At 40.5% G+C, this 27,338-nt stretch overlaps 1 protein-coding gene across 1 annotated transcript in view; it reads right to left on the minus strand.

Moving 5' to 3' along the window:
• The window catches only part of LOC142499009 (N-acylethanolamine-hydrolyzing acid amidase-like), a 72,225-nt gene that overhangs the window by 18,999 nt on the left and 25,888 nt on the right, over positions 1-27,338 (minus strand). The window contains exons 5-7 of the mRNA XM_075607755.1: positions 27,127-27,203; positions 11,003-11,175; positions 7,968-8,030 (exon numbers count right to left, since the gene is read on the minus strand). Of these exons, the coding sequence (XP_075463870.1) occupies positions 7,968-8,030; positions 11,003-11,175; positions 27,127-27,203 (313 nt within the window). The remainder of the gene's footprint in view (positions 1-7,967; positions 8,031-11,002; positions 11,176-27,126; positions 27,204-27,338) is intronic.

Consider the following 27,338-nt stretch of genomic DNA (forward strand, 5'->3'; position numbering starts at 1 on the left):
ATCCATATACATCTCAAAACACTTAAACTAATGCAACTCATTTCCCAACCCACAAGGATGAACCTGAAAACTCACAACCATTCCTTGCTAGACTGGATTCTGTCTTCTAGTCCCAGCAGAATTCAATCCTCTGGCATCCTTCCTGACATTTTCTGTGACCATGCAATAGTGTACTGTGTAAGGAAAATCAGATTACCCCAATCAAGCCCCAGAGTTCTCCTCACAAGAACATTTAGGAACTTTAACCCACACCAGTTTCTGGCTGACCTTACCAACTGCCGTTGGAACAGAATCGACTTAATTCCCCACCCTGAGTCTGCACTCGGCTATTTCCAATCCAAGTTCTTAAAACTCTGTGATACCCATTCTCCACTTTGCAGAATAAGATTATGGGGGCCCACCTTCCGTGGATGAGAACCGACCTTATAGCGCTCTACCATCTTAGGGATTGCTTGTGGAAAAGCTACAAAGTAACTGGCACTACTAAGGATCTTAATAACTGCAGATGCCTGTGGAATATGTGCACAAGGCAAACAAGGCACGCAAAAGCACAATATTTCTCTGACAATCTTTGCCAGAATACATCAAAACCAGCTAACCTCTGGAAGGTTATCAACAATATATTCCAGCCTTCTAGCCCTCAACAACTATGTAGTATCATTAAGGAGGATATTACTCTGACAAATCCCACTGACATTGCAAATGCTTTCAATTAACACTTTGTGCGGTGTGCTACTAAGTTATTAATGAAACGCAACCCAAACCACAAACATGAATCTCATTCTGAGAGTACTATACCAAGACAATTTTCCCTAGCCAATTCCAATCTGGCTTTCGTACCATACACTCCATGGTAACTACCCTCCTAAAAGTTTGCAATGAGATCTAGTGTCAAATGGAACTGGGAACACTTACTGGAGCAATATTTCTAGATTTTGCAAAGGCTTTTGATGCTGTTGATCATGTTACAGTATCTTGCTAAAGAAACTCCAGTGCTCTGGAATATGGAAGGATGCTTTAAACTGGTTTCATTCCTACGTATCAGGTAGATCCCAACATGTGTCTATCTCGAGCACAAACTCCAACCCCTTGGATATCACCTGTGGTGTCCCGCAAGGCTCTGTTCTTGGACCCCTACTCTTCTCATTAATGATCTTCCTACCGCTTGTATGGGAGCCTCAATACACATGTATGCGGATGACACAATCTTATATGCACACAGCCCTAACCTCTCTGACCTTGGACACGTACTTCAATCTGACTTTTTGCGACTTGAAAATTGAATCTCCCAAAACAAACTGTTTCTAAACACCGACAAGACTGTAACAATGGTATTTGGGACAAAAGCTACATTTCTAAAGGTTTCAATGAAGGAGCTACAGATCATAACCAACTCTAATACTATCCTAACCCCTGTTACTAGTTTCAAATATTTGGGCATATGGTTTGACTCCCATTTAACATTTGGGTTGCACATTGATACCCTGACATCCAAAACCTATGCCAAACTAGGTGTACTTTACAGGAACAAATCCTCCATAAGACTGCTGGTCAGGAAGTGCATCGCACAGCAGATGCTGATGCCAATTATAGACTATGGGGACATAGTATATGGCTCGGCACTCCAAACTCACCTTAGCAAACTTGATACCTCCATAACTCATTATGCTGCTTTGAACTTCCATATTTGCGAAATGCTCAAATAACTAGATTGGCCATCACTTGAGTCTAGGCGCAAAGTACATTTTTCATGTCTTGCCTTCAAATACTTTCTGTACCCGCCTATCTGAAAAAGATCCTCACCCCTACCACATGCAGCACTTATCATCTGAGATCTGACTACAAAAGACTGTTGGTCCCAAGGTTCAACAAAGTATCTAGACGCTCCTCGTTCTCTTACCATGCACCCCACAACTGGAAGAGTCTACCAGAGACTCTCACTTCTGCCACAAGTCTAAGTTCTTTCAAAACTAAAGCTGTCTCACATTTTAATCTGGTCTGTAACTGTTATATACGCCTATAATATATATTACCTTTAACTGTGCATGCAAAGTCTTGTATATAATGTATTGTATAACCCTTTTCACTCATTGTAACTATGTATTTGTAACCATGTATTTGTCATTATAACTCTGTGCCCAGGACATATTTGAAAACGACAGGTAACTTTCAATGTATTACTTCCTGGTAGAACATTTTATAAATAAATATAAATAAATACAATTATATCCCTTCTGCCATCAGTATTTCCAGGGTAACACAGGGTGGGGCACAACAAACACTGTCCCGATATAGATATGTATAGCTTTTTTTCCTCGGGGTACACAGTATCCTCACTTTTTCATACGGCTACTGTATTAACACAGTAGTCATCTGGGTGTGCAAGCTCCTTTCGGTCCTGTGAAAGCTGTTAACACGGTAGCCGTCTGCGCATGCACAGATGGCTATTCTGTTAATAGCTTCTCACAAAAAGATTTTATAATAAGATTTTGAGAGAGAGAGAGAGAGAGAGAGAGAGAGAGAGAGAGAGAGAGAGAGAGAGAGAGAGAGAGAGATACATACAATCACTGTCTCTGGTTACTAGAAAGCTGGCAGTGCATAGGTTCCAGCATGCAGGAGGTTAAACTCTTCTGTAGCAGCTTGTTGCAGGTACAGCAAACCAATTAATCAGCCTGGTCTCCTGAGTGAACAGGAGTGTAAAATGCAGCTGCACACCGAGAGACTGCTTTCCCCAGAGAAGGGGGAGAGAGAGAGAGACACTTCTCCCCAGCCAGGGTGAAACTGGCTGGCACAGTCCCATATGCCCGCTGGACAGTGGTCGCGGAGCCTGCTTGGACTGCCTGGGTTGTAACCCCAGGAAGAAAGAAGGATGCGAGACAGCGCTGAAGCAAGGATGTCCTGTCCAGGAACTACAGAGGGATTCCCTGTACTCTCGTAAAGACCAAGCCTCCCCCCCCAAAAAAAAACCAACAGATAAGGGCTGGAGTAATGTTTAGTCAGTCTCCTATGAAGGAGTAGGTGTTTATTTAATGATTTGTTTTGCCTGGGGTGGGCCTGTTATGTTATTTAACCCCTGTAAATAAACCCTGTGTAAAGAATGTAAAGAAGTGCAGAGTTTTGCCTTAATCTGGGACTAAAGAGCCCACAATGTGACGGAGGCATCAAGATATATAGATGTAGATATAGATATAGATATATAAATATATATAATCAAAAAATAAATAGATGATACCGTTCTGTGGCTAACGAAATGCTTTTATTTGTGTGAGCTTTCGAGATACATATATATATACAGTGTTCGACAAATCTATACATTTGCTCGCCCCGGGCGAGTGGATTTAACATCGTGGCGAGCTCCTATTGGCCCAAGCAGCACACGTTTGGTACTAGGTGGCGAGTAGATTTTTTTGTGTGGCGAGTAGATTTTTGGGTGATTTGTCGACCACTGTATATATATATATATATATATATATATATATATGATAACAATTGAAATAAAAGACAGCGCCTTTATTAGCATACACCTATAACCCTGCAAAACAGACCTCACACTGCAGGATGATATACCCAGCACAGATATATGACAATGCTTCTAGATTAGCAGGAAACCAAGCAAATTGCAATATAAAAGGTGAAAAAACAAAATTGTGAAAAAATATATAAAAAAATAAAAAATATATTAAAAAATGTATGTTGTCAACAAAAACAATAAAAAAAGAAAAAAATACCTGTAAAAATTGTGTGTAAGTCTCTTTTGTATTGTTGACAAAAATGTATAATCAATATAAAATGATGTCCATACAAATCCTTAAAAATGAATTAGAAGTCCTGGGCAGCTTAATTCTTGGGATCACCAACCTCCCAACGATATCTAAGAAAAAAAGAAGAAAGAAAAAGCGCCCGATCCTAGTGTAAATTCAGATTTAAAAGGTTTTAATTATCATGAACAGACGATTGCCAACTCACACTTTGTCAGTTTAAAATAAGCAATTTATGGGACAAGCCCATGCACCACGCTGACGTCCAGGTTTCAGAAGTCTTCCATCTGCATACAATGTAGCTGCTGTGAATCAGCCCTGCTGTGGGATATGCTGCCGGTACAACCTTTCTCCTCTGCAGGGAAGGTAGATGTTTCTGGCTGTATTCAATCACCCACCGATCAAGTAGCAGGATGCAGGAACTAACGTCTGTGCTCTGGAGCTTGAGCTTAAGCTGCTTGGCCACCGTAGTTTCCTGTACCATGTGACCCTACGCGTTTCCTCCGTCTCAGCGGATTTCATCAGGGGATAAACACTGGTAGAGTTGACTGAATATTTATACTAATGCAATCCAATAAAATATGTAAATACCAGTCAACCTAGATCAATTACAATTATATAAAGAACATCTGTGCTGGGTGGTTTAACCTAATAGCAGAGTATATACAAGGACATGATATATATAAGAGAAATTGGATGATAAAGTTATACATAAACTACATAATTTTATGTGGATATAAATAACCATAAAATATAAAAAAAAAAATATAAAATGAACAAATATTATAAACAACATATATTATCAAAAGTATAAGTTTACCCTATAAATTAATTTGTTTTACTATAACTTTACTACAAATGTATACAATTAATTAGATAAAATGATTGATAAATTTATACCATATTATATATAAAGAAAGGCTTAGTTAGTATTAAATACATTATAAAAGCATTCATTATCTATTAAAAGATGGCAATGGAAAGGATGAATCTTGATGGTTAGTAATCTAAACTCTTTACCTAGATGAAATAATAAATAGAGATATCATTAACAGAGATTGTGTATGTAATTTCATTAGACAGATAAATTGATTTTGTTGATTATAGCCAGTCGTCAATTACAGATAGTCATGATCGAAGAGAAAGAATCAGATTGGTTCAATTTGAACATATTGAGTCAGAACTAAATCGTTGGGGATATAGAGAGAGAACTAGATAAGAATCTATCCAAAATGATGGATAGGTTGTTATAACCGGTGAATTTATTATAAACCTCCAGACAACGAGAGAGAAGGAGAGAAGAAGGAGGAGGGAGAGCGCGGGCAAATAAGCATAAGATCTAAACTGGGGATATAATATCAAGAAGCCAGCAATCAAATGAAAGTGTTCAGTTACTTATTGATTTGTGTTCATACTATAATTATATATATATATATATATATATATATATATATATATATATATATATAGAATCCAATGCACAGCCGGCACACCATATGCAAGTAAATAAGTTTTGGTGCTTATCCCATAAAGCAATAACAGACCATACGATACCGGTTGCAACGGTAATTTTAAACCAATAATAGGATCTCTTCGCATGATGTTCCAGTGTTCCAGTGTTTGTTCTATCCTAAACAAACACTGGAACATCATGCGAAGAGATCCTATTATTGGTTTAAAATTACCATCTAAAATTCCAATTATTTATAGGAAAGCCAGGAATATAAAAACTTTATTGGCACCTAGTCGTTTGAAAGCAAACTCAGTTTCTCAAATAAAAAGGTGGTCTAAATGATTGCATCGACACAAGCACTATTGTATAGCACCATTTATAGATCACACTGGTTTAGGCGCATTCAGAGGTCTGGGTTGAACATGTTATACATGTTCCCTCTGTTTCCCCTAGATGGTGTAATTTGAATAGTACCCTTAGTCAGGTTCACATTTTCACATACATTGGTAAATTTATATAATAATTCATATAATATTTTATTAAATATCACTCACAATTTTTGCACACAGATTTATATTTACAATCAATATGTCAATCTTAGAATTTATATTTAATAGATATCCATCACAAATATATTATATTATCACACAAACACAAATTATATATATATATATATATATATATATATATATATATATATATATATATATATATATATATATATATATATATATATATATAACTTTTATTATAGTATGAACACAAATCAATAAGTAACTGAACACTTTCATTTATTGCTGGCTTCTTGATATTATATCCCCAGTTTAGATCTTATGCTTATTTGCCCGCGCTCTCCCTCCTCCTTCTTCTCTCCTTCTTTCTCGTTGTCTGGAGGTTTATAATAAATTCACCGGTTATAACAACCTATCCATCATTTTGGGATAGATTCTTATCTAGTTCTCTCTCTATATCCCCAACGATTTAGTTCTGACTCAATATGTTCAAATTGAACCAATCTGATTCTTTCTCTTCTATCATGACTATCTGTAATTGACGACTGGCTATAATCAACAAAATCAATTTAACTGTCTAATGGAATTACATACACAATCTCTGTTAATGATATCTCTATTTATTATTTCATCTAGGTAAAGAATTTAGATTACTAACCATCAAGATTCATCCTTTCCATTGCCATCTTTTAATAGATAATGAATGCTTTTATAATGTATTTAATACTAACTAAGCCTTTCTTTATATACAATATGGTTTAAATTTATCAATCATTTTATCTAATTAATTGTATACATTTGTAGTAAAGTTATAGTAAAACAAATTAATTTATAGGTAAAACTTATACTTTTGATAATATATGTTGTTTATAATATTTGTTCATTTTATATTATTTTTTTATATTTTATGGTTATTTATATCCACATAAAATTATGTAGTTTATGTATAACTTTATCATCCAATTTCTCTTATATATATCATGTCCTTGTATATACTCTGCTATTAGGTTAAACCACCCAGCACAGATGTTCTTTATATAATTGTAATTGATCTAGGTTGACTGGTATTTACATATTTTATTGGATTGCATTAGTATAAATATTCAGTCAACTCTACCAGTGTTTATCCCCTGATGAAATCCGCTGAGACGGAGGAAACGCGTAGGGTCACATGGTACAGGAAACTACGGTGGCCAAGCAGCTTAAGCTCAAGCTCCAGAGCACAGACGTTAGTTCCTGCATCCTGCTACTTGATCGGTGGGTGATTGAATACAGCCAGAAACATCTACCTTCCCTGCAGAGGAGAAAGGTTGTACCGGCAGCATATCCCACAGCAGGGCTGATTCACAGCAGCTACATTGTATGCAGATGGAAGACTTCTGAAACCTGGACGTCAGCGTGGTGCATGGGCTTGTCCCATAAATTGCTTATTTTAAACTGACAAAGTGTGAGTTGGCAATCGTCTGTTCATGATAATTAAAACCTTTTAAATCTGAATTTACACTAGGATCGGGCGCTTTTTCTTTCATATATATATATATATATATATATATATATATATATATATATATATATATATATATATATATATATATATATATATATATATATATATAACTCATACCTGTGATCAGTTTACTCAAACGGTGTGTGAATTTTTAGGATTTTTGCCAAATATTTTTTAAATTAAATTACATGCACTTTTGTTTTTTGTTATACATATATACTTACAGACACACACATGCATGCACGCACGCACGCACGCACGCACGCACACCAGCCCATGCACAGACCCAGTTAGTAATAGCTGTTATAAATTGGCACGTTCCAGATAGTACTGTCAAACCAGCACACAGTAGTGCAAAAAAAGAGGAATTTATTGGTCACATATCCACAGGTTAGAGCCCCAACCTTTCATCTTCAGAGAGATGTTCTTCAAAGAGTCTGAAATATCGGGGCTCTAAACTGTGGTGGGGTGTAGAGATTATACAGTTTATACAGTATATTCATATTCCATTTTGTGCAGTTTGTTTTGCCCCATAATTGCACCAATTTGGTCTTGACACATAACCTTCAATAGGGTCTGGAGTGTGGTCAATGCAATACAGGAGTAAAAACAGGGAGATAAGTTAAAAAAAGGGGTCTGGACAGAGAGATTTAGTGAGTGTATAAAGATGTAGGGAGTATAACTGCATCTGGCATTTATGTCTTGCATGCAAGTATTACCGTTCCATTTCTACATACCTGCGGTCATCATCTGGTGGTGGGGTAGTCCAGTGGTCATAGTTTGTTTCCACACGGAACCACCTGCAACAAACAGTAAACTTGTGTGAAATAATGCACCGTATTCTGTTAAAATCAAACTAATACAATATTGGTCAGGAAGTAAATCAATGCATTACTTTTCTCAAATGTATGGACACAAAATATATGAAATACAGATGGTAAAAAATAATAATAATAATAGCATGTTCTTGTATAGTGCTGCTAGTTTTACGTAGCGCTTTACAGAGACATTTTGCAGGCACAGTCCCTGCCCCGTGGAGCTTACAATCTATATTTTTGGTGCCCATGTCACTAGTATTGCTAGAAGTTGATAGTTCCCCATTGCTCAAGTTAAATAAATCTGGGAAGGGAAAATTACCATCTTTTAGATCAGATCATAAATTCAACAGGGCAGGGACTCATTGTGCCTGCAAAATTAGGTGTCAGGATTTTGCAAGTCTGAATTTCAGAAGAGGATAGTGAGGAATCTAATGTGACACCATGTAAGTGAGCTTGTGTGATAGGGTAAAGAGTTGTTCCATCCATTGTACAGTAGTTTCAAAGGATGGAATAGGACCTGTCCAAGTTGAAAAATTATAACTTCTGTCTTGGATAAAATTAGTTTTAGGTGGCAGTATGACATCCTGAAATATATACTATGAGTCGGTTAGTGACTTATGACTGGAACCCTAGGAACCGGTCTGGTACACAGAGATACATTTGAGTATCATCTGCATGAGGTGATACTTAAAGCCAAATGAGTGAACAACATTACCCATGGAGAGGGTAAAGATAGAGAAAAGAAAAGGATCCAAGACAGTAGAGTCGGACTCGCTTATCCGATGTAATGCGTCCTGCAAACCGCCGTTGGATAACAGACCGTCGGATTGCAGGTCCATGTTAATCCGTGGTGGTGAGCATCGGATAATGTGTCCATCGGACTGCATTATGCAGCGTCGAATAAGGCATTCAATGGAAAACGGGCCGCGGATACTGAGGACCACCTGTAGAATGAAGGATTAAGAAGAACTAGCTAGAGATACTGAAGGATAGGTTGTTAATGTAGGAGGAGAACTAGAACCGAGCCTTGACATAAATGAGAATTAAGTATAAGTAAAAGCAGAGAGTGACCAACAGTGTTTAAAGCTGCAGAGATGACCAGGTGTAAAAGGAGAGAATAGTAAACTTTGGCGTTTGCCACGTGAAGATTAATGGACACCTTGGCATGCACCAGCGCCACCACCATGGGGGAAGCACCAGAACAACTGTCCCTATCCTGACTGTGAAAGGGGCCCATCTGGATGAACCTGGAAGTTGGAGGAGAATAGGGGTAAAGAAAAGAGAAAAATGCCAAGTTGTAGGCATGAAAAACATTCTAAAGTTTAGTCAGAGATGAGAGAGGGATAGAGGACAATTCAGAGCGTTCGTGAGGGCAGAAAGGTCAAAGGAGCTTTAGCAGGTAAAGAATGGGGTGGAGATGGAGAAAGCAAGAGGCACATGAATCAGAAAGATCATCTGAGAGAAGTCTGAGAGCAAAGTAGAATTATGTAAAAAAGGTAAGCAGGTGAGGACAACAACAGAAAAAGTGAAGAGAAAAGAGGCAGACAGTGTGCACCTCAAAAGAAGAGAAGGAAAAGGAGGATTGAGTGATGAAGACCTTATGATGATGGTGGTGGATTGTAGAAGTCCCACCTCAGAGTAAATGAGAAGAATAAGCCACCGTAAAAGTTTGCAACCTTCAGAGCTAAATTTAAAAGCAGAGAGACACGCTTCACAGAGACAGAAAGGAAGACGAGATCATGGGCAGAGGGCTCAGAAGAATTGAAGGAAGGAGGATGACAGACATGGAGTGGAGATATGGTTGGATAGGGAAACAGAACACATTCCAGGCTGAAAAGAAATGCAGATTGCCTCAGGCCTTGCAGAAACATCAGCTGCAAGACGTACAGTACAGTACAGAAAGATAATCAGAGATTAAAGATGGGGAAAAAATGTATGAAACCGAGACTTCAGTTTGAAAGCATTGCAGTTTGGGTGAAGGAAGCAGTAAAGCTTATGGGGCCGATTCACAAAGCAATGATAAAATCAGTGCTTTTGCGTACAAATAGGAATTTTGTGATCGTGCTATAAGAAATGAAGCCAAACACGGAATTCACTAAGAAATGAAGGCCATTTTTTAAGTCTGATAAAAAAACATGCACTATTGTGCGAGCTGTTTTTTGTATCACTGCTGTCATGCTAAAAATTCTATAGCACGATACTGTAGCTGATGGTAAAAAATTTAGCCTGGAAGAGCTGCATAGAGACGCTGCGTCTCCATGTTCGGCTCTTACAGGCGCTCGGGCATTAAACATATTGATTTTATTAATAGTGTACATGAGCAGGAGGTCTCCTGAGCTGAACCGCATTGGTTTCAGCTTTGGGGACCCCCTACTTCCCGAGATTCAGGCCCCGGTATGGGGTGCCAGTTACCCCTGTGCTTTTACATTTCCTGCGTCACATGACCGTGGGATTTCAATCCTGTGGGAGGATACAGGCACCCCATAACGGGGCCTGTATCTCGGCAAGTAGGGGGTCCCCTAGGCTGAAACCAATGCGGTTCAGCTCAGGAGACCCCTGCTCATGTACACTATTAATAAAATGTACATTAAAGCAGATTCATTACCTTAGCGGAAAGCCGCTAAAGCAAAGAAGGGGTTAAGGCACAATAGCAGATTTATTGGGGGCAATTGCCCTCAATAAAATTGCAGTATGTTCTACCCACCAATACACAACCCACCCATCGTACCCCCAACAACACCTATAACCCCCTAACACACATAAAAGCAAATGTTTTTTTTTATGCACAGGAATGATACCAGAGGCCGGTGGGGGTCCTCTGGTGGTCCCCGCGGGTGTCTGGGGGAACTCGGGTGGTCCAGCGTGAGGTCCCCGCGGGTCCTCTGGTGGAACAATGCGGCTACTAAAACTTTGTGTCAACATAACAAATAATAGTAGATTAGCTATCAACTTACGCTCCATTTAAGGGATCCAGAGGCCAGATATCGGCAAATCCTTTCCTGTCTCTGGTTATAATTACCCCCTCGCGTGGCATTGTGCCGGCCATGATGTAGTACACTTTAGCAATTATCCGAGTCGTGGATAGTTGGTGCTTGGCAGACTGATAATCCTCGGCATCATTCAGTACCTGGTTGAAAGACAGAAATTAGAAGAGTCTTCTTAGATTTATTGGGAGTTTATAGTTCATGTTTGCTTGGCTTTTTCATGCATACAGTCATACTCTATACAAGTATACTGAAACTCCTCACATCATATTCCCTTGTCTGATGATGTTCTACCGATGTCTCTGCTCTGTCTTTTACACTGTTGCCTTTGCACTTGGTCTTCTATCGCCTTATTTTGTTCAGCTATCATGTCTCTGCCGGCCACACACAAATCTTTCTATTCATTTACTTGCCCCTTTGGCATAGTCTAAAATCCCTTTATATCGGTCTACTGCTTCTCACTTTCTACCAAAAAAAAATTCAAAAAATAACTTCAAGTAGAGATGCTCACTGATAATGCTGTTTAGGTTTTAGTTTTTTCTCTAAAAAAAAATGTGAGGTTTTCACTTTGGTTCTGTTTTTGGATTTTGGTGAGGATGTGAAGCTTGGACCCTAAATGCCAAGACAATTCAGAAACTTCAGACAACGCAAAGAAGTACAGTATCAAGAGATGTATGCTGTGTATTACCTGGAGAGAAAGGAAAAGGAATCAATGGATTCAAAACCAAACAAAAGCCATCATCACAATCATGAAGAAATTAAAATGGCAGAAGGACAGACATATCACAAGAAGAAATTACCACTGTTGACTGTATTAAGGATAATAAAAGACCTAGACAATGACCTAAAGGTAAGGTGGGAGGAGGAAATCAGAACATTTGTTGGAGCAACATGGAGAGCAGAGGCTTGCAACCACAGTTCCTAGAAGATCATTGGGGAGGTCTTTATCCAGCAGTGTATCGACAAGGGATATATATATATATATATATATATTTATATATATATATATCTGTATCTGTATCTGTATATGTATATGTATGTATGTATATATCTGTATATGTATATGTATGTATGTATATATGTATATGTAAAAATACCATTCAACTTACTACCAGCATGAAAGGAACTTAGAATTTGAAGCCTCAAATGACTTTTCAAAATAGATACTCACTGTCAACCCAGAAGCACACAGCCTGCCTGGGAGTTATAAACCTGTCTGATTATTAACTGTCAAAACCTGAGATTTCAATTGTCTAAGGGTCTAACATTCTGTCCCATCACCATGCTGGATCAAATCCAATTATCTTCAGACCCAAAAGAATTCTTCAACAGATTACAACTGATAGAATATTTCCTCAAAAAAGAGAGCATCCCGAGAATGATTTGGCAAACCTAGTGAACTTTCTGGATAAAACAGTAACACTGAAGAGTGGCAAACTACACACATCTGTGTACAAGAAACCCACAGACAGATGTAGTTACCTCCATAACTCGAACTTCCACCCCACTCATATAAAACAATCCATCATAGACAGCCAGACTACAAGATATCACTGCATATTTTCTGACACTAAAGACAGTAACAGACACTTCACAACCCTGACTGAATCATTCAGATAGAAGGGATACAAGCTAAAGACTATTACCAAAAACTATCACATCTGCACTAAAAGCCTTACAAGAACACGTGCTCCAATACAAAAAGAAAAAAACAATCCCATGCATACAACCCTGCCCTTGTGAGGATCTGCGATTGGTGCCCTCCCCCGCCCCCCTCCCGGTGCGCTCCCAGCCTACCCAGGCCCACGGTCGGGTGTTCCGCTTCGTCTGCCTCCTGCAGCACATCTGACGGGCCGGCGAATGCCAGCTTTTCATCTAGGGATCACACTCGGCATTAAATGCCGTCCCCACTGGTCCCACCTCCAGACTATGCTCGCGCGTTGACATCACCATTGCGCAGCGCTCACCCGCTATGCGCCGCACGAGCGCAGATGCTTCCTCGCTCCTCTACCTAAGTGGTACACCCGTGTTGATACGCTCCAGCCAAACACAGCCAGTCATACTCGTGAGTATGCTGCATGTTCATTGGACTCAAAACCAAAAAACTGAATATACAGCTCACTAGAGTGATTGAATAATTGTAATAATGGATGTGCCCGTAAACACCTAGTGGGATGTTGGGTGCAAATGATGAGCTGATAATAGTGGACTAACAAAAATTAGAGAGTGGAAGCATATTAGTGCCTCAACTCTCCAACTAGTAGCTCATTTGTCAAAAGCACTCCTGGGCAGTTAAAACTTAGCATTTAATAGATATCTAACTAAAATAAATTCTACACAAATTATTCATTATAAACACACAATGTAATTAAAAAGGAAGGGTGATGGAGAGGCAGGGTTGGGCTCAGGGTGTGTAGCACAGATGAGAATTGCCTCAAATTATTAAAGTGATAGACAAAAGAAAATGTAACTATAGCGCTAAAGTGTGAAAAAAACAAGTTATAAACAATACCCTTTAAATAAAGGAAGGCTGCCTAGTACCTACTGCCCAGTACAAACAGAAACCACATAAAGATAAAGAAAACCTGGCGCAAAATGTTCATATGGAAAGTCCTGTGATCTTCAAAGAATCCGCATAAATGCTTGACAGGCCATGAAACGAAAAGAGAAAAAACAAACACACATCATAGCGCACAACTGTGGGTATAACAGTATACACTATGCACCATTAATAAATAAAACTCCTAGTGAACAAACTATAAAACATATATTTAATAAAAATAATGAACTCTGTCATAAGAGACAACACTGATTCAATGGAGGGCAGCTCGTCATCCGGAGATGGGAAAAATCAAAACCCTACTTACAACAAGCAAGGTTTTGGCAAGCGATGTTTTAGCAGAGTCCTCACAACACAGGAGAGTGTCCTGGCAGGATGTAGGCTCTGCCACCGGTATCCGCACCCAAAGTCACTTCCAGTAACACAGGACACAGGCCGGGTGGTGGAGATAGTATTTCAGGGGTCCACAGACCTGCTACTGCACGGCTGGTTCCCCTTCCTTCCTCCTCCTTTCCTCCCGACACTAGATGCGCGCCCGCACGCGAGTGTGCACGTGTAGTTAAAGGGACAGTGGCTGGTAACCAAATGCCGGTGACTAGCAGTGAAAACTGAAAGTCCTAGACAAGCTGCACACACAAATGATCAATGCGGTCCTCGGGGTGACTAGTGGCACCACCCTACGCGTTTTGTCGAACTGAATCAACTTCCTCAGGGGCTACAAGCTAGCTGCACACAATGCTCTAATATACCCTATCAATAAAAAAGTTAATTGCTACTTAAAGCTGTACAGCCTCTAAAATCCAAATGGTAAGTCTGTCACTAGGAAATACACATACAATACAGAACCAGACCACATAATATACATACAAAACATACTGTCACAAAAGAACATGTAAATCATATAGAACATAAAAAATACATCACATATAAAGTTTACCACATATAACTTATAAATGGCATCAGAATACCCATGCTCCCACAGCTGTCTAGATTAAACATAATGAAGAGCACCTATCTCTCAATGGTACAATGATTTGCAAGCATATACTGACTCACAAAGACAATATCAATCCCCAGAGGTCTAATTGATCATTAACTCATCAGTTCACCAAAAATGCCCCCAGCTCAAAATCAATATTGAGCCCATTGGGGGAGAGAGTTTTTAGTTCATAAATCCAAAAGGCCTCTCGTCTATTAATATGCTTAAACTTATCCCCACCTCTCCAATTAGGTGTACATAATTCAATGGGTTGACAGACGAGGCCTTTTGGATTTTGATCATGGTGGACTAAAAAGTGGTGTGATACGCTATGCGTGGTCAGACCTTTCTTTATATTATAAACGTGCTCGTAAATACGTCTTTGAAAAGTGCAGCCCGTGCGCCCCACATATTGCAGGCCGCATGGACACTGCAAAACATAAACGATGAATTCTGACTTGCACGTAATGTACTGTATGAATTGATCTTATAAACCTTTGTTGTTACATTGGATTTAAATTCCACACTATACTTAGCATATTTACATGCTATACATTTCGTGCATGGTCTAAAGCCATATTTTGCTTTATTGTTTATCCCTTTTCTATTTCCTTCATTCAAAGGACAACTGGGGGCCAATTTATTCCTAAAATTATTTGCTTTTTTAAAAATGATGGATGGTCGTGGTGTCAAGACCTGTGCCAAAGGGTGATCTTGCAACAATATTGGCCAATGTTTGGAAAAAATATTCCTGATCTTTGGAGCCATAGCATTGTATTGAGTAATAAAAGAAACTTTGCTATGCGCTCCTTGTTCGTCCCTTTTATCCCTATATTTTAAAAGTTCATTTCTATCCATTTCTTGGACAAGGGATATAGTACTCTCAAGCTCATCCACTGGATATTGACGTTCAATGGATTTATCTCTCAGTTCAACCGCCTGTCTGGAAAAATCCTCGACATTGGAGCAATTTCGCCTCAGGCGGATGAACTGACCTTTCGGAATGTTCCGAATCCATTGAGGATTGTGATGGCTATTGGCCAATACATAGTTGTTAGCCTGTACAGGTTTAAAGTATGTTCGTGTTTGGATCTGATTATCAACAACACTAATACTCAGATCCAAAAAATTGATCTCAAATGTATCATACTGGCAAACAAATCTAGCCCACGACCCTACTGACATCTATCACTCTGATTTGATCACCCTTTGGCACAGGTCTTGACACCACGACCATCCATCATTTTTAAAAAAGCAAATAATTTTAGGAATAAATTGGCCCCCAGTTGTCCTTTGAATGAAGGAAATAGAAAAGGGATAAACAATAAAGCAAAAAATGGCTTTAGACCATGCACGAAATGTATAGCATGTAAATATGCTAAGTATAGTGTGGAGTTTAAATCCAATGTAACAACAAAGGTTTATAAGATCAATTCATACATTACGTGCAAGTCAGAATTCATCATTTATGTTTTGCAGTGTCCATGCGGCCTGCAATATGTGGGGCGCACGGGCCGCACTTTTCAAAGACGTATTTACGAGCACGTTTATAATATAAAGAAAGGTCTGACCACGCATAGCGTATCACACCACTTTTTAGTCCACCATGATCAAAATCCAAAAGGCCTCGTCTGTCAACCCATTGAATTATGTACACCTAATTGGAGAGGAGGGGATAAGTTTAAGCATATTAATAGACGAGAGGCCTTTTGGATTTATGAACTAAAAACTCTCTCCCCCAATGGGCTCAATATTGATTTTGAGCTGGGGGCATTTTTGGTGAACTGATGAGTTAATGATCAATTAGACCTCTGGGGATTGATATTGTCTTTGTGAGTCAGTATATGCTTGCAAATCCTTGTACCATTGAGAGATAGGTGCTCTTCATTATATTTAATCTAGACAGCTGTGGGAGCATGGGTATTCTGATGCCATTTATAAGTTATATGTGGTAAACTTTATATGTGATGTATTTTTTATGTTCTATATGATTTACATGTTCTTTTGTGACAGTATGTTTTGTACGTATATTATGTGGTCTGGTTCTGTATTGTATGTGTATTTCCTAGTGACAGACTTACCATTTGGATTTTAGAGGCTGTACAGCTTTAAGTAGCAATTAACTTTTTTATTGATAGGGTATATTAGAGCATTGTGTGCAGCTAGCTTGTAGCCCCTGAGGAAGTTGATTCAGTTCGACAAAACGCGTAGGGTGGTGCCACTAGTCACTCTGAGGACCGCATTGATCATTTGTGTGTGCAGCTTGTCCAGGACTTTCAGTTTTCACTGCTAGTCACCGGCGTTTGGTTACCAGCCACTGTCCCTTTAACTACACGTGCACACTCGCGTGCGGGCGCGCATCTAGTGTCGGGAGGAAAGGAGGAGGAAGGAAGGGGAACCAGCCGTGCAGTAGCAGGTCTGTGGACCCCTGAAATACTTTCTCCACCAACCGGCCTGTGTCCTGTGTGTAGAGGGAGAAAGGGGGTGGCCCTGTATTAAAGGGGTTGCACCCCATTTGGCCACCCCTGACCTCACCCGGGAGTCAAAGGGTTAACTGGGCTAAGACCCAGAACTGTGATTTAACCCCTGTAATGACATGTACATGTGTATTCCTCTGTTCCCCTGTTCCCTTGTAATGTCTGGTTAATCAGTGTCTGCATCACACACACACTAGAATCCATCCGGAAGCACAAGGGTTAATAGTCCTTTAATGATTATAGCTCTTCCGTAGGTCATAGCAAGTCACTTTTTGGACCATATGGTGTCCCAGTTCTGGCAATGAGAACTGGGAAGTTTGGTTCTGCCAGACCCAACAGAACCGGATATTTTAATATGTTTATGTTTTATGCTTAATACTGTATTTTAAGGTATGTATAAGTTCCAGAGGAAATTCCTTTGTCCACCAGGATCCCAGAGGCGCCCAATATCTAGGATTTAAGTGTTGTTCCAAGGGTCTTGTCACCATCCGTGATGATTTAAGGGCGGAGGAGGCTCAAGCCAGAGCAGTCTCCAAGTGTCCCAGTTATCACCTTCCAACAAAGGTTATCTTGCTAGAGAGCCAGATGGGTAGACTGGCTGGCATTCCATTTGCCTATGGGGGGTTACAGAAATGAGACCCCAGAGTTCTACTGCGCATGTGCCAGCTAGCGGGGGGGCCTGTCCCAAAATGTGTTCCCCCATCAAAGATTGGCTGGAGATAATGGGAAACCAATCACAGGTGCTTAAGGTTAAGAATAGAGGGACAAAAGATATATAAACTGCTGTTCCCTATATTCCTTTGTTAGTCCTCATGTAATGTCTTGATGCCTGCATGCAAGGCTTCATGTTTCCATGTCCTGCATGTGATTCATAACTTTTTTGCCTGTCTTGCTGTGATGTCAGCTGAACTACAGTATGGAAGAAATGGCCCAGACTGTAATCCTGATGGCTTTCTTGTCATAATCTTTAAGTAAGTGTCTATATTTTGCTGTTATTTATATAATCTGTTGTGTTCACCTTTATCAAGGAATAAATTATATTTTATCATATCTAAGTCTTGTCCCAGTTCAAACCCAGGTATATATATATTTATATATAGTTTTGGTGTAAATTACAGCCTGTCACAAGCTACCGTGACACTGTGTTACTGGAAGGGACTTTGGGTGCGGATACCGGCGGCAGAGCCTACATCCTGCCAGGACACTCTCCTGTGTTGTGAGGACTCTGCTAGTACATCGCTTGCCAAAACCTTGCTTGTTGTAAGTAGGGTTTTGATTTTTCCCATCTCCGGATGACGAGCTGCCCTCCATTGAATCAGTGTTGTCTCTTATTACAGAGTTCATTATTTTTATTAAATATATGTTTTATAGTTTGTTCACTAGGAGTTTTATTTATTAATGGTGCATAGTGTATACTGTTATACCCACAGTTGTGCGCTATGATGAGTGTTTGTTTTTTCTCTTTTCGTTTCATGGCCTGTCAAGCATTTATGCGGATTCTTTGAAGATCACAGGACTTTCCATATGAACATTTGGCGCCAGGTTTTCTTTATCTTCAAATTATTAAAGGCAGAAATAGGCTAAATAAACACCTAGAGTCACCTATTATTATAGGCCATAGAATCTCATGATTGCCAACAATGATAAAGCTTCATTAACAGTTATAGACATACATACAGTATGTTGTGCGGCATTTAGCGTAGCATACCGATCAAGCAAACCTGAAATTGTAGCATGTAGCACCAAACAGTTACATAGTAACAGTTACAACAGTGATATGCCTGTTATTATATACTGATATTTTAAATCAATACAACATAATATTTACACCGTAGGTACAACACAATAACAGGTTGGTGATATGTGGATTGACTCTACGCCAAATGACGTTAATATACACAGCACAAGGATCACTAAAATACAACTGTAACTGAGTGCAATTATCACTGAATTCAATTATAGCTTAGCATGCTTCTGGGGAAAATTCGTGACCAATACTTAAATGTGTGAGGATGCAGTCTATATTTTTTGCACTGCCATTAAGCCATGTAACCAGTGAGTCAGTGTATAAATATAAAGCACTAGACCTTCCTAATAATTAGCATTAGTAACAATAAGACTGCATATACCAAATACACAACATATAGTATGGATGCCAGCAGCAGAGGTAAGGCAGATAACTGAAAGGAATAAGTCTGTTGCTATCAAACCTGAGACACAATGAATCAGTGTATCAATGCAAAGCACCATATCGTCCTAATGAATAGTATTGATAGCAATGTAACTGCATCTACCATATGCACAGCATACAATGTGATCACCAGCTGCACATGTGAAACAAATAGCAAGGCAAATAGCTAGAAAAAATACATCTATGGCATTCAAATTAAAGACACTATGTAGCAACGATACCAGACTCCCATCAGTCCCTCCCTCGTGACGTCACCACGCCGAACACCCTATGTTCATTGGACTGCCTTGCTTTATATGCTCAGCCTGCCCTCTGGCGCATTGGCTGAGCATAATCTCTTGTTTGTGTGCTGTGTTCACTACAGTCCTAGTCTCCTGTCTGACCTTTGTCTGATCTTGTCCTGTTTTGCCTGACCTTGCTTGCTTTTTGGATTCCGCTCTTCTACGCTCCTGACCCAGGCTTACCAATGACGATCCGCACCTCTCAAATTCTGACCTTGGCTAAAGTACCTGCAACGATCGGTAGCTCTCCAATCCAGACCTCGGCAAGTATCACTGACCATCCTGACCTCTCCTACCCTGACCTGGCTACCTCGACCAATCTACACTCCAGACGCGCCCACGCGGCTGTGGGTTGGTGTTTTATCAAATCCCCACCTCGGCTTCATGGTCACACCTTGTTTGTGGGAGCGCATCGTTACAGCCTTAAAGGGAATGTGAAAAATAATCAAAGATCTGCAATCCATGCTGACAGAGGATGATACATTAAAAGACATATTCTCCAAACCTCTCATTCTTGCATTCCAACAAACGCCAAACAGTTAATCCATAAAAAATGTCATACTGAACTCAAGGACGCAGAGAATGGCACAAAACCATGCAACATCACACGTTGCAAACATAGATGCCTAGACCCCACAGCCAGTCTCAACCATAGAACATTTATAAAAGATCATACTGCTGCACATCCAGCATGTGGTATATATGATTCAATGGAGCAAATGTGACCAAGGATGTTACTGTGTATAAGATTCCCTTTGTCTTATCATTTTTGTCTTTAGAAAGTTTCTAAAGGGGACTAATATATTGACTCTCTGTAAACAAACAGCATTTTACGTGCACCAAGTCCTGTGACTCTGGAGCCATTCTTTGCTTTATTGCTGATCTCCTGTTTGTGCACTAAGGCATTAAACAGTATGTCAAGAGACATATGCATTTCTTGCAAGATATATATATATATATATATATAATTTAACTGTTTACTAAAACAGACGATAAGGAGGAATATACTAACCACATTGAAATGTGGTATCGTTATATTGATGACGTGTTCCTAGTGTGGAAAGGCACTCAGGAACTACTCAGAGAGTTTATTGATACACTGAATGACAACAGCAATAACCTAAGACTTACCCTAGAGATTGGTCCATCAGAAATGTGTTTTTGGATCTCAAAATCTCAATACAGAATAATGGAGATCTAATCTCAAGTATATTTCGCAAAAGCACCGCCATAAATAGCATCCTGAGGGCCACTAGTCACCATCTCCCTAATCTAGTCAGAAGTATCCATGTGGGTCAATTCCTACGACTTAAACACAACTGTTCAACATCACTGGAATTTGAGGCAAAGGCCTTAATTATGAAAGAACGATTTAGGGCTCATGGGTACAGCATGAACGTTATCAAACTGGCCTATAAAAGGTCCAAAAATACCCAGAGGGATGCACTCCTCATCGAAAATACCCCAACAGTGGACCACCGTTCAATTAGGTTAATTGGAACCTTTAATGCACAATGGGAACATGCCAGGAGAATCTTTCAAAGCCATTGACATGTTCTTAGGTCAGACACGGACTTAAAAGGATTCCTCAAGACATATCCTGAGATGACCTAAAGGAGGTCAAAAAACTTACGTGACCATCTTGTTAATAGTCACTTTGAAGTGAAACCACCCACTACATGGTTACCTGAAAAGCCAATGGGTTGCTTCAGTTGTCATAATTGCAAGGCCTGCAGAAACATCAAAACATCTAAAACCTTTCAAAACTGGGATAACACCAAAATATTCCAAATTAGAAAGCACATCACTGTAAAACAGCGGGGGTGATCTATATGGCGACCTGCATATGCAATAAAAAAATATATTGGCAAAACGAGACGTCCTTTTAAACATCGCGTCCTTGAGCACCTAGGCACTATCAGGAACCTCATTGACAAAAGCATGTTCAGGAGCACCACAATGGGGATAGTGGGGTTTTGACATTCATTGTAATAGACAGACTCTCCCTAGGAATAAGGAGAGGGAACTGGGATGAAGCCTTGATAAGAAAGGAATCAAGATGGATTTATACACTGGGTATACTTTCACCTCAGGGACTTAATGAGGGATTTGTATTTTACCCATTCATCTGAAATTATCCTGGTATTTTCCACTCTTTACATCCCAGTCAGGATCATTTTCCATCTCTCCAGTGCGCCCTCGCTTATCCCCAGTTATGTGATGCCTTAGGCCTCGGGCATGGTCAGCACTTAGGCGCTGACCCGTGCTGAGGCATGTTGCTGCTCAGCACTGAGCCCCTGCAGCTGCAAAGAGAGAGGCTTTAGCAGGGGCTCGCGCACACTTCCGCACGCCTGCGGAAGCGTGTGTCTTAAGAAATCTTTAGTTTCTTCGCTTGCCTGAGCGCAGGGCCGGTCATGTGAGCGGTTTGCCCAATGAGGACGAACCAGCTCCGTGACGTCACTGGCCCGCCCCCCAGACACGCCCACGAACGGGAAAGCACCGCTTTCCCTCAGCCTCAGCGCGCCTCCGCACGGCTTCAGTCTCTATGGACTAAGCCTAAGTCACTCAGTTTCTTTGTCTGCCCTCCTATTGTGTTATTTACTTACCTATATTTAACATGGAGCAGTTTTACTCTCTACCACTAGAGGCCCTCAGAGACCTACACTGTCTTGATTGACATGCATGGGAGCCAATAGGGAACTGGTCCCTCCTTATATATCGAGCCATCCAAGGTCTCGCCTACAGCCTTGACAAAGCCAATCGCGAAACGTACACTACCGACACACTTTATTGAAGTGTGGTCGGTACCGCAAGCCGGGAAATCTCCCGGCTTGCTAGTGGTCGCCCCTCGGCGTGCCGCGCGTCATAGACGCGCGGTCACGCGTCATCGGGAGCGTGCGCCCCCTGCACGCGTGTCCAGGGGCTCCCCGAGGGAGCCCTGGTGTCCCGCGATCGCGGGACAGCGGCAGGGGGTTCCGGGGGACCCGGCGGACCCGGCAGCGGTAGGGAGAGCGCCCCGATCGGAGGGCGCTCTTCCGCTGCTTCGGCGCGCCCCCGTCACACTCGGGCGCGCGCCAGGCTACTGCTGCGGCACAGAACGGGCAAATGCTCGAATAAACTGTGCCGCAGCAGTATGTCGGCAACGGACGTGCTGACGTCATACGGAAGTGAATGCAGAGACTGCCTGCTCACAATTCGCAGTTATACCTATACTTTCTATGCGCATTGAAGTGTTTTTTATGCTTTATATGGCTGGTATTTAACGAGTATATTCACGGATATACCGAATTTTTATGTGCTTTTGATGTGCTTTTTTATCAGTAGCGGGGATTACTTCAGTTTGTGTCCAGCATTCCGGATATGATTACTACCTTTTAAGTATAAGGCGTTATCATCAGAGACATTGGGTCATCCGATTATAGTATGTCCCTTTGTCCAGACACGCAGTAGAATGACACTTTTGAGATCAATTCTGATATCGTTAGCAAGTTTATACCATCACGTTTTTGTTGCTTGCATGGGCTAAGAAGGTTGAACCCTGTGAAACTATTCAGTGGTATATTGGAGTCTGCTCTCTTGATATACATAGTAGCCTCCTGTACCGGTAGCGTGGTCATACTAGGACCCAGGGTGAGCCGATGGCAGGCTACACCTGAGTCCAGACACACAAACTATCCGGTATCTTTACCCACTGTACTGAGCTGTGAATAATTGGGGACTACTCCCCCGGTGGGACGTGTATGTCAATATTGGGGCAGAACACCGCTTAGCTGCCCACATACAATAATAACAAGAATGTGGTTAAGGCGCTCCTCTATGAGGCAATATAAATAGTGAGTGTGATTATAACCGAATACTTAATTCAAACAATAAATTGTGCTTATCTATTAAATGTGCAAATGTGTTAATTGTTAATAAAGTTATTGATGTTTGTATTGTGATGTAAAGATAGAGTAGTAGACTCATTGTATTAGTCCCGCCCAACATCCAAATGAAGTGTAATCCATCTATCCAATAGAAACGCAGAGTTTTTTCCCACCCAATCACAGCACAGTGATCACCCAATCACAGCACAGTATAGTGTATTTATATAGAGGAATTAAGACACTACTAATACGACTTCTGATGAAGCTCTTCCATGAGCGAAACGCGTTAAGTCCAAGCAATTAGGCTACACAAGCTCCCAGAAATGCCCTGCACTATCAGCACCAAACAACGGAGGGATCCGTGACCGGAAGTGACGCAGATTGTTGCCGGAAGTGACGTGACGCGGTCGGAGAGCACAGAGGATCTGTGCCACTTGTAATTTTTATGTGAATTTGCCACACTGATACCATGTAAGTGTGATACTTATCAATTTAATACAATGCAGTATTGATAAAACAAAGTTGCACTAAGTGTGTACTTTCTCTGTCTTGCATTGAGACTCACCGTGTGGGATCCTCCAGAGTTGAGATTGCCATTAATATCTATTGCTGATCAGACACTGAGCACCTACCCCTTGGGATCATTCTGAGCTGTGATTACTATAAGCATCCACTGCTGTTTTACCACTGGGAAAGTGTGAGCCCCCAATTCTGTTGTTACCAAGATGTCTCTTTTTTAACAAATAGATCGCACTATATTATTTTAGTTTTTTCACGTGTTGAAATATGCGCTCCCCACACCTGGCTTTGGACACATACGAAAATACACTGGTAACGTGCTCACTATGGGACATAGGGAGAGCCGAGATTATGTTCACCCAGAATCCAGACACGTAACATATCCAGACTATATACTCAATATCCTGGGCTATATACTGTAGCTACTATTGAAGGCAGCAGCGGAACGTACCCTTTTAAACTGGGTGGAGCCTGGCTCTGGTTCACAGTACAGCAGCTCAGGGATACATATCAGCTCACGTTGCGCAGGGTGCAGCTTGCGCCAGAGGCTGGTAGCGTGATCAGTATACTGCACCGACACACTTTATTCGAGCAAATACCCGGTATGTACCTGGCAGATACCTGGAATGCGCCGCTCCTAACCTCTGGCAAGCCCCGTTGCATTTGCCTTCCCAGCCTGGGTTCATGCCTGGCTGATGGGCGGCTGATCTGTTAAATGATAATGATTAGGATTTAATAGGCTGCAATGCTTCACGTGTCTACCAGATGGCATAAATTCATGAATTGTAATGCAGTATATATATATATGTACTGTGCAGTATTGCAGCCAGCGGGAATAAAATGCTTCAATCCCTGCCGGAAAATAACTCAATGCACTCGGGCAGAAAACAGTCACAAACCTCAAAACACCCGGGTATACCCGAATTCGTGGGACTAGCCGAGCTCGAATAAAGTGTGTCGCCAGTGTATGACCTAGGGTTAGCGTTCACTTACTCATGCCCGCTATTGATGTTAGAAAGTTTCCCTATCTTTCAATTCGCTTAGCTTTAGCATCGTGTTTATTAGGTTCATGGTTTTAACCCAATTTATTTTAGTATTGGAGACATACTCCTTCATAAAGATGTTTGTTTTAATGTTAGAACCATATAATTTGCTCTCACACCCATTCATATTGAGGTCCTTCAGCCCCCACGTTTATAATCAGTTCTCCACTTTAGCCACGACTGCTCTCACCACATAGGGGATTCTTGTTCTGTGTGTTCCATTCATTAATTTCCCCTGATTGTAGCACCGTGTCATTAGCTGTAGCAAGGGTTTTTCCCTGTCCTCCCCCCCCTCCCCTCTCCCAGTCCTTTCCCGAGTATATCCTCTGTTTACTAAAAACCCAGGTAGCTCAGCCTCCGCACCCTCTACTCCCTTCCTTGCCAACAAGCCCAGTCAGCAACCTCACTGTTTTTCCTTCCCTCAATGCCACCAGATAATGGTGGGGTGGGAATCCTGAGGGAAATACTGTGAGAACAGTATTTTTTATTTATTTTCATTTACAATGTCAATACCTAGCTATTTTATGTATATATCCTTGTTGATATACAGTACATTTTGTATAGACCATACACACCATATAGTGGTCATTGTGTATTGCATTTCAATATTATCGGTACAGATAGTGTTAAACTCATGGTAAGCCATCCTGGCCATGATAAAGCACAAGCGGCGAAGCGCACTGTGTGAAGCCTGGATGTTATGAGGGACCGCACCCAAGTGAGGATATGTGTAACAGATGGGCTAATACTAAGCTCTAAGACTCAACTTGAACCATAATAAGTTCCATAAATATTCATAAAGTCAAATTGTAGTCTCAGCAACAGCTGTAATTTTCAGGTAAGTAGGTATTGTGATATACAGTACAGGTAAAGTCCAGTGTGGGTTAAATTGGAGAGGCTGAGGGATATATAGGGATGAGATGTGTATTGATACACTATCTCTAAATTGCAACACTTGGTGGGGGGGGATATGCATAACAGAGGAAAAGTTTCAAATTACCTCTGAAGCCCCCTCTCCGAATGTAGTGTTGATCGTAGCCTCACTGTTCCTCCGTTAGCGCGGTGCAGAGTATGGCAGCTCTATGTAAAGCACCGTCTCCCCCACATCGGCTGAAATCAAATCCTGTGTGATGTACAGTACACCTGCATGGCTGCTGCACGTCACACCAATCCGGGGTATGGGCGCAGGAGATCAACGTAGGATGGGCTGGACAAAGAGACTGTGCAAAAATCTATGCAAAAGCATTTGCATAGTTTTTTGCACAGTCTCTTCGTCCAGCCCATCCTACGTTGATCTCCCAAGTGAGGATACGCTGTTTATTGCCCGGTGATGTCAATGGCAAAGACGGAGGAGGGGTACTTTATTAGAACATGTATCACACACAGGCCCAATGTTATTTTTAAAGAAAACACAGTGGGAATCAGAGTGAGACAGATGATATGAAAGACTAACCTATTAATTGCTGATATGTTTTCCAGAAGCATTTATTGTGTGAGTGCAATTTTAACTTTTTCTATTTCCCTTCGCTACTAACTATACTACACTATATTGTTTTTTTTTTTTTTTGCTTTTTCTTTTTCTCTGTGTACCCACCTATACACCTAAGGACCTTTCTAACTCTGTATTCCTAAGATGACAAACTTTGGGGAAGTCAAAATCCTTAGGAGAGACAGAGCATAGATGATGTTATTAATTGTTGCATTACAATTGGATCTACTGAGTTTTACTTTGTAGCATAATATTTAGGTATTTTGTTTCCCATGTTGTTTTCATTGACACCTGTTTAATATTGTGTCACTTTAATGCTCTATTATATTTAGTTATATTAGTTTTAACACTTATCATTGAATGATCACTAATTTAGAGGTTTTAAGCTTCTATATTTCTGCTCCTTGTAACCATATTGGTCCTGGACAAATGTTGATTCATTGTTTGCGTTACATTTTATGGGTCCGACATGGAGCTCATCATAGACAAAATAATACTATATAGAAAGAAAGTGTAGATATCCAAAGGTGAATGACATGGGTACTAAAATGCATTCACAACTTTAATTATTCTCCCCTAAAACTATTACAACCTACAACTAATCTAGAAAACATACTAATATGCATTTTGTAATGAAGTTTAAATAATATATCTCCAACTGGATGTGCACTATATCTTCATATACTCACATCCCTCGTCAGCCAGCTGACAGGTGAACTTTTCTTCAAGAAAGCATGGACTGCGCTATTCCACCAATCACCATGCACTGCAAAGTAAGAGGGGAACCCCACAGATCAGAATAATGCTGAATACAAAAGGCAGAGGTAATTAGAGCTAATTCTAAAAGGAATTAGAGCTGTGCAAACCCACCTATTTTGTGTTCCTGCTGAATTTCCATGGA

This window comes from Ascaphus truei, chromosome 1 (genome assembly GCF_040206685.1).
Source record: "Ascaphus truei isolate aAscTru1 chromosome 1, aAscTru1.hap1, whole genome shotgun sequence".
Lineage (NCBI taxonomy): Eukaryota > Metazoa > Chordata > Amphibia > Anura > Ascaphidae > Ascaphus > Ascaphus truei.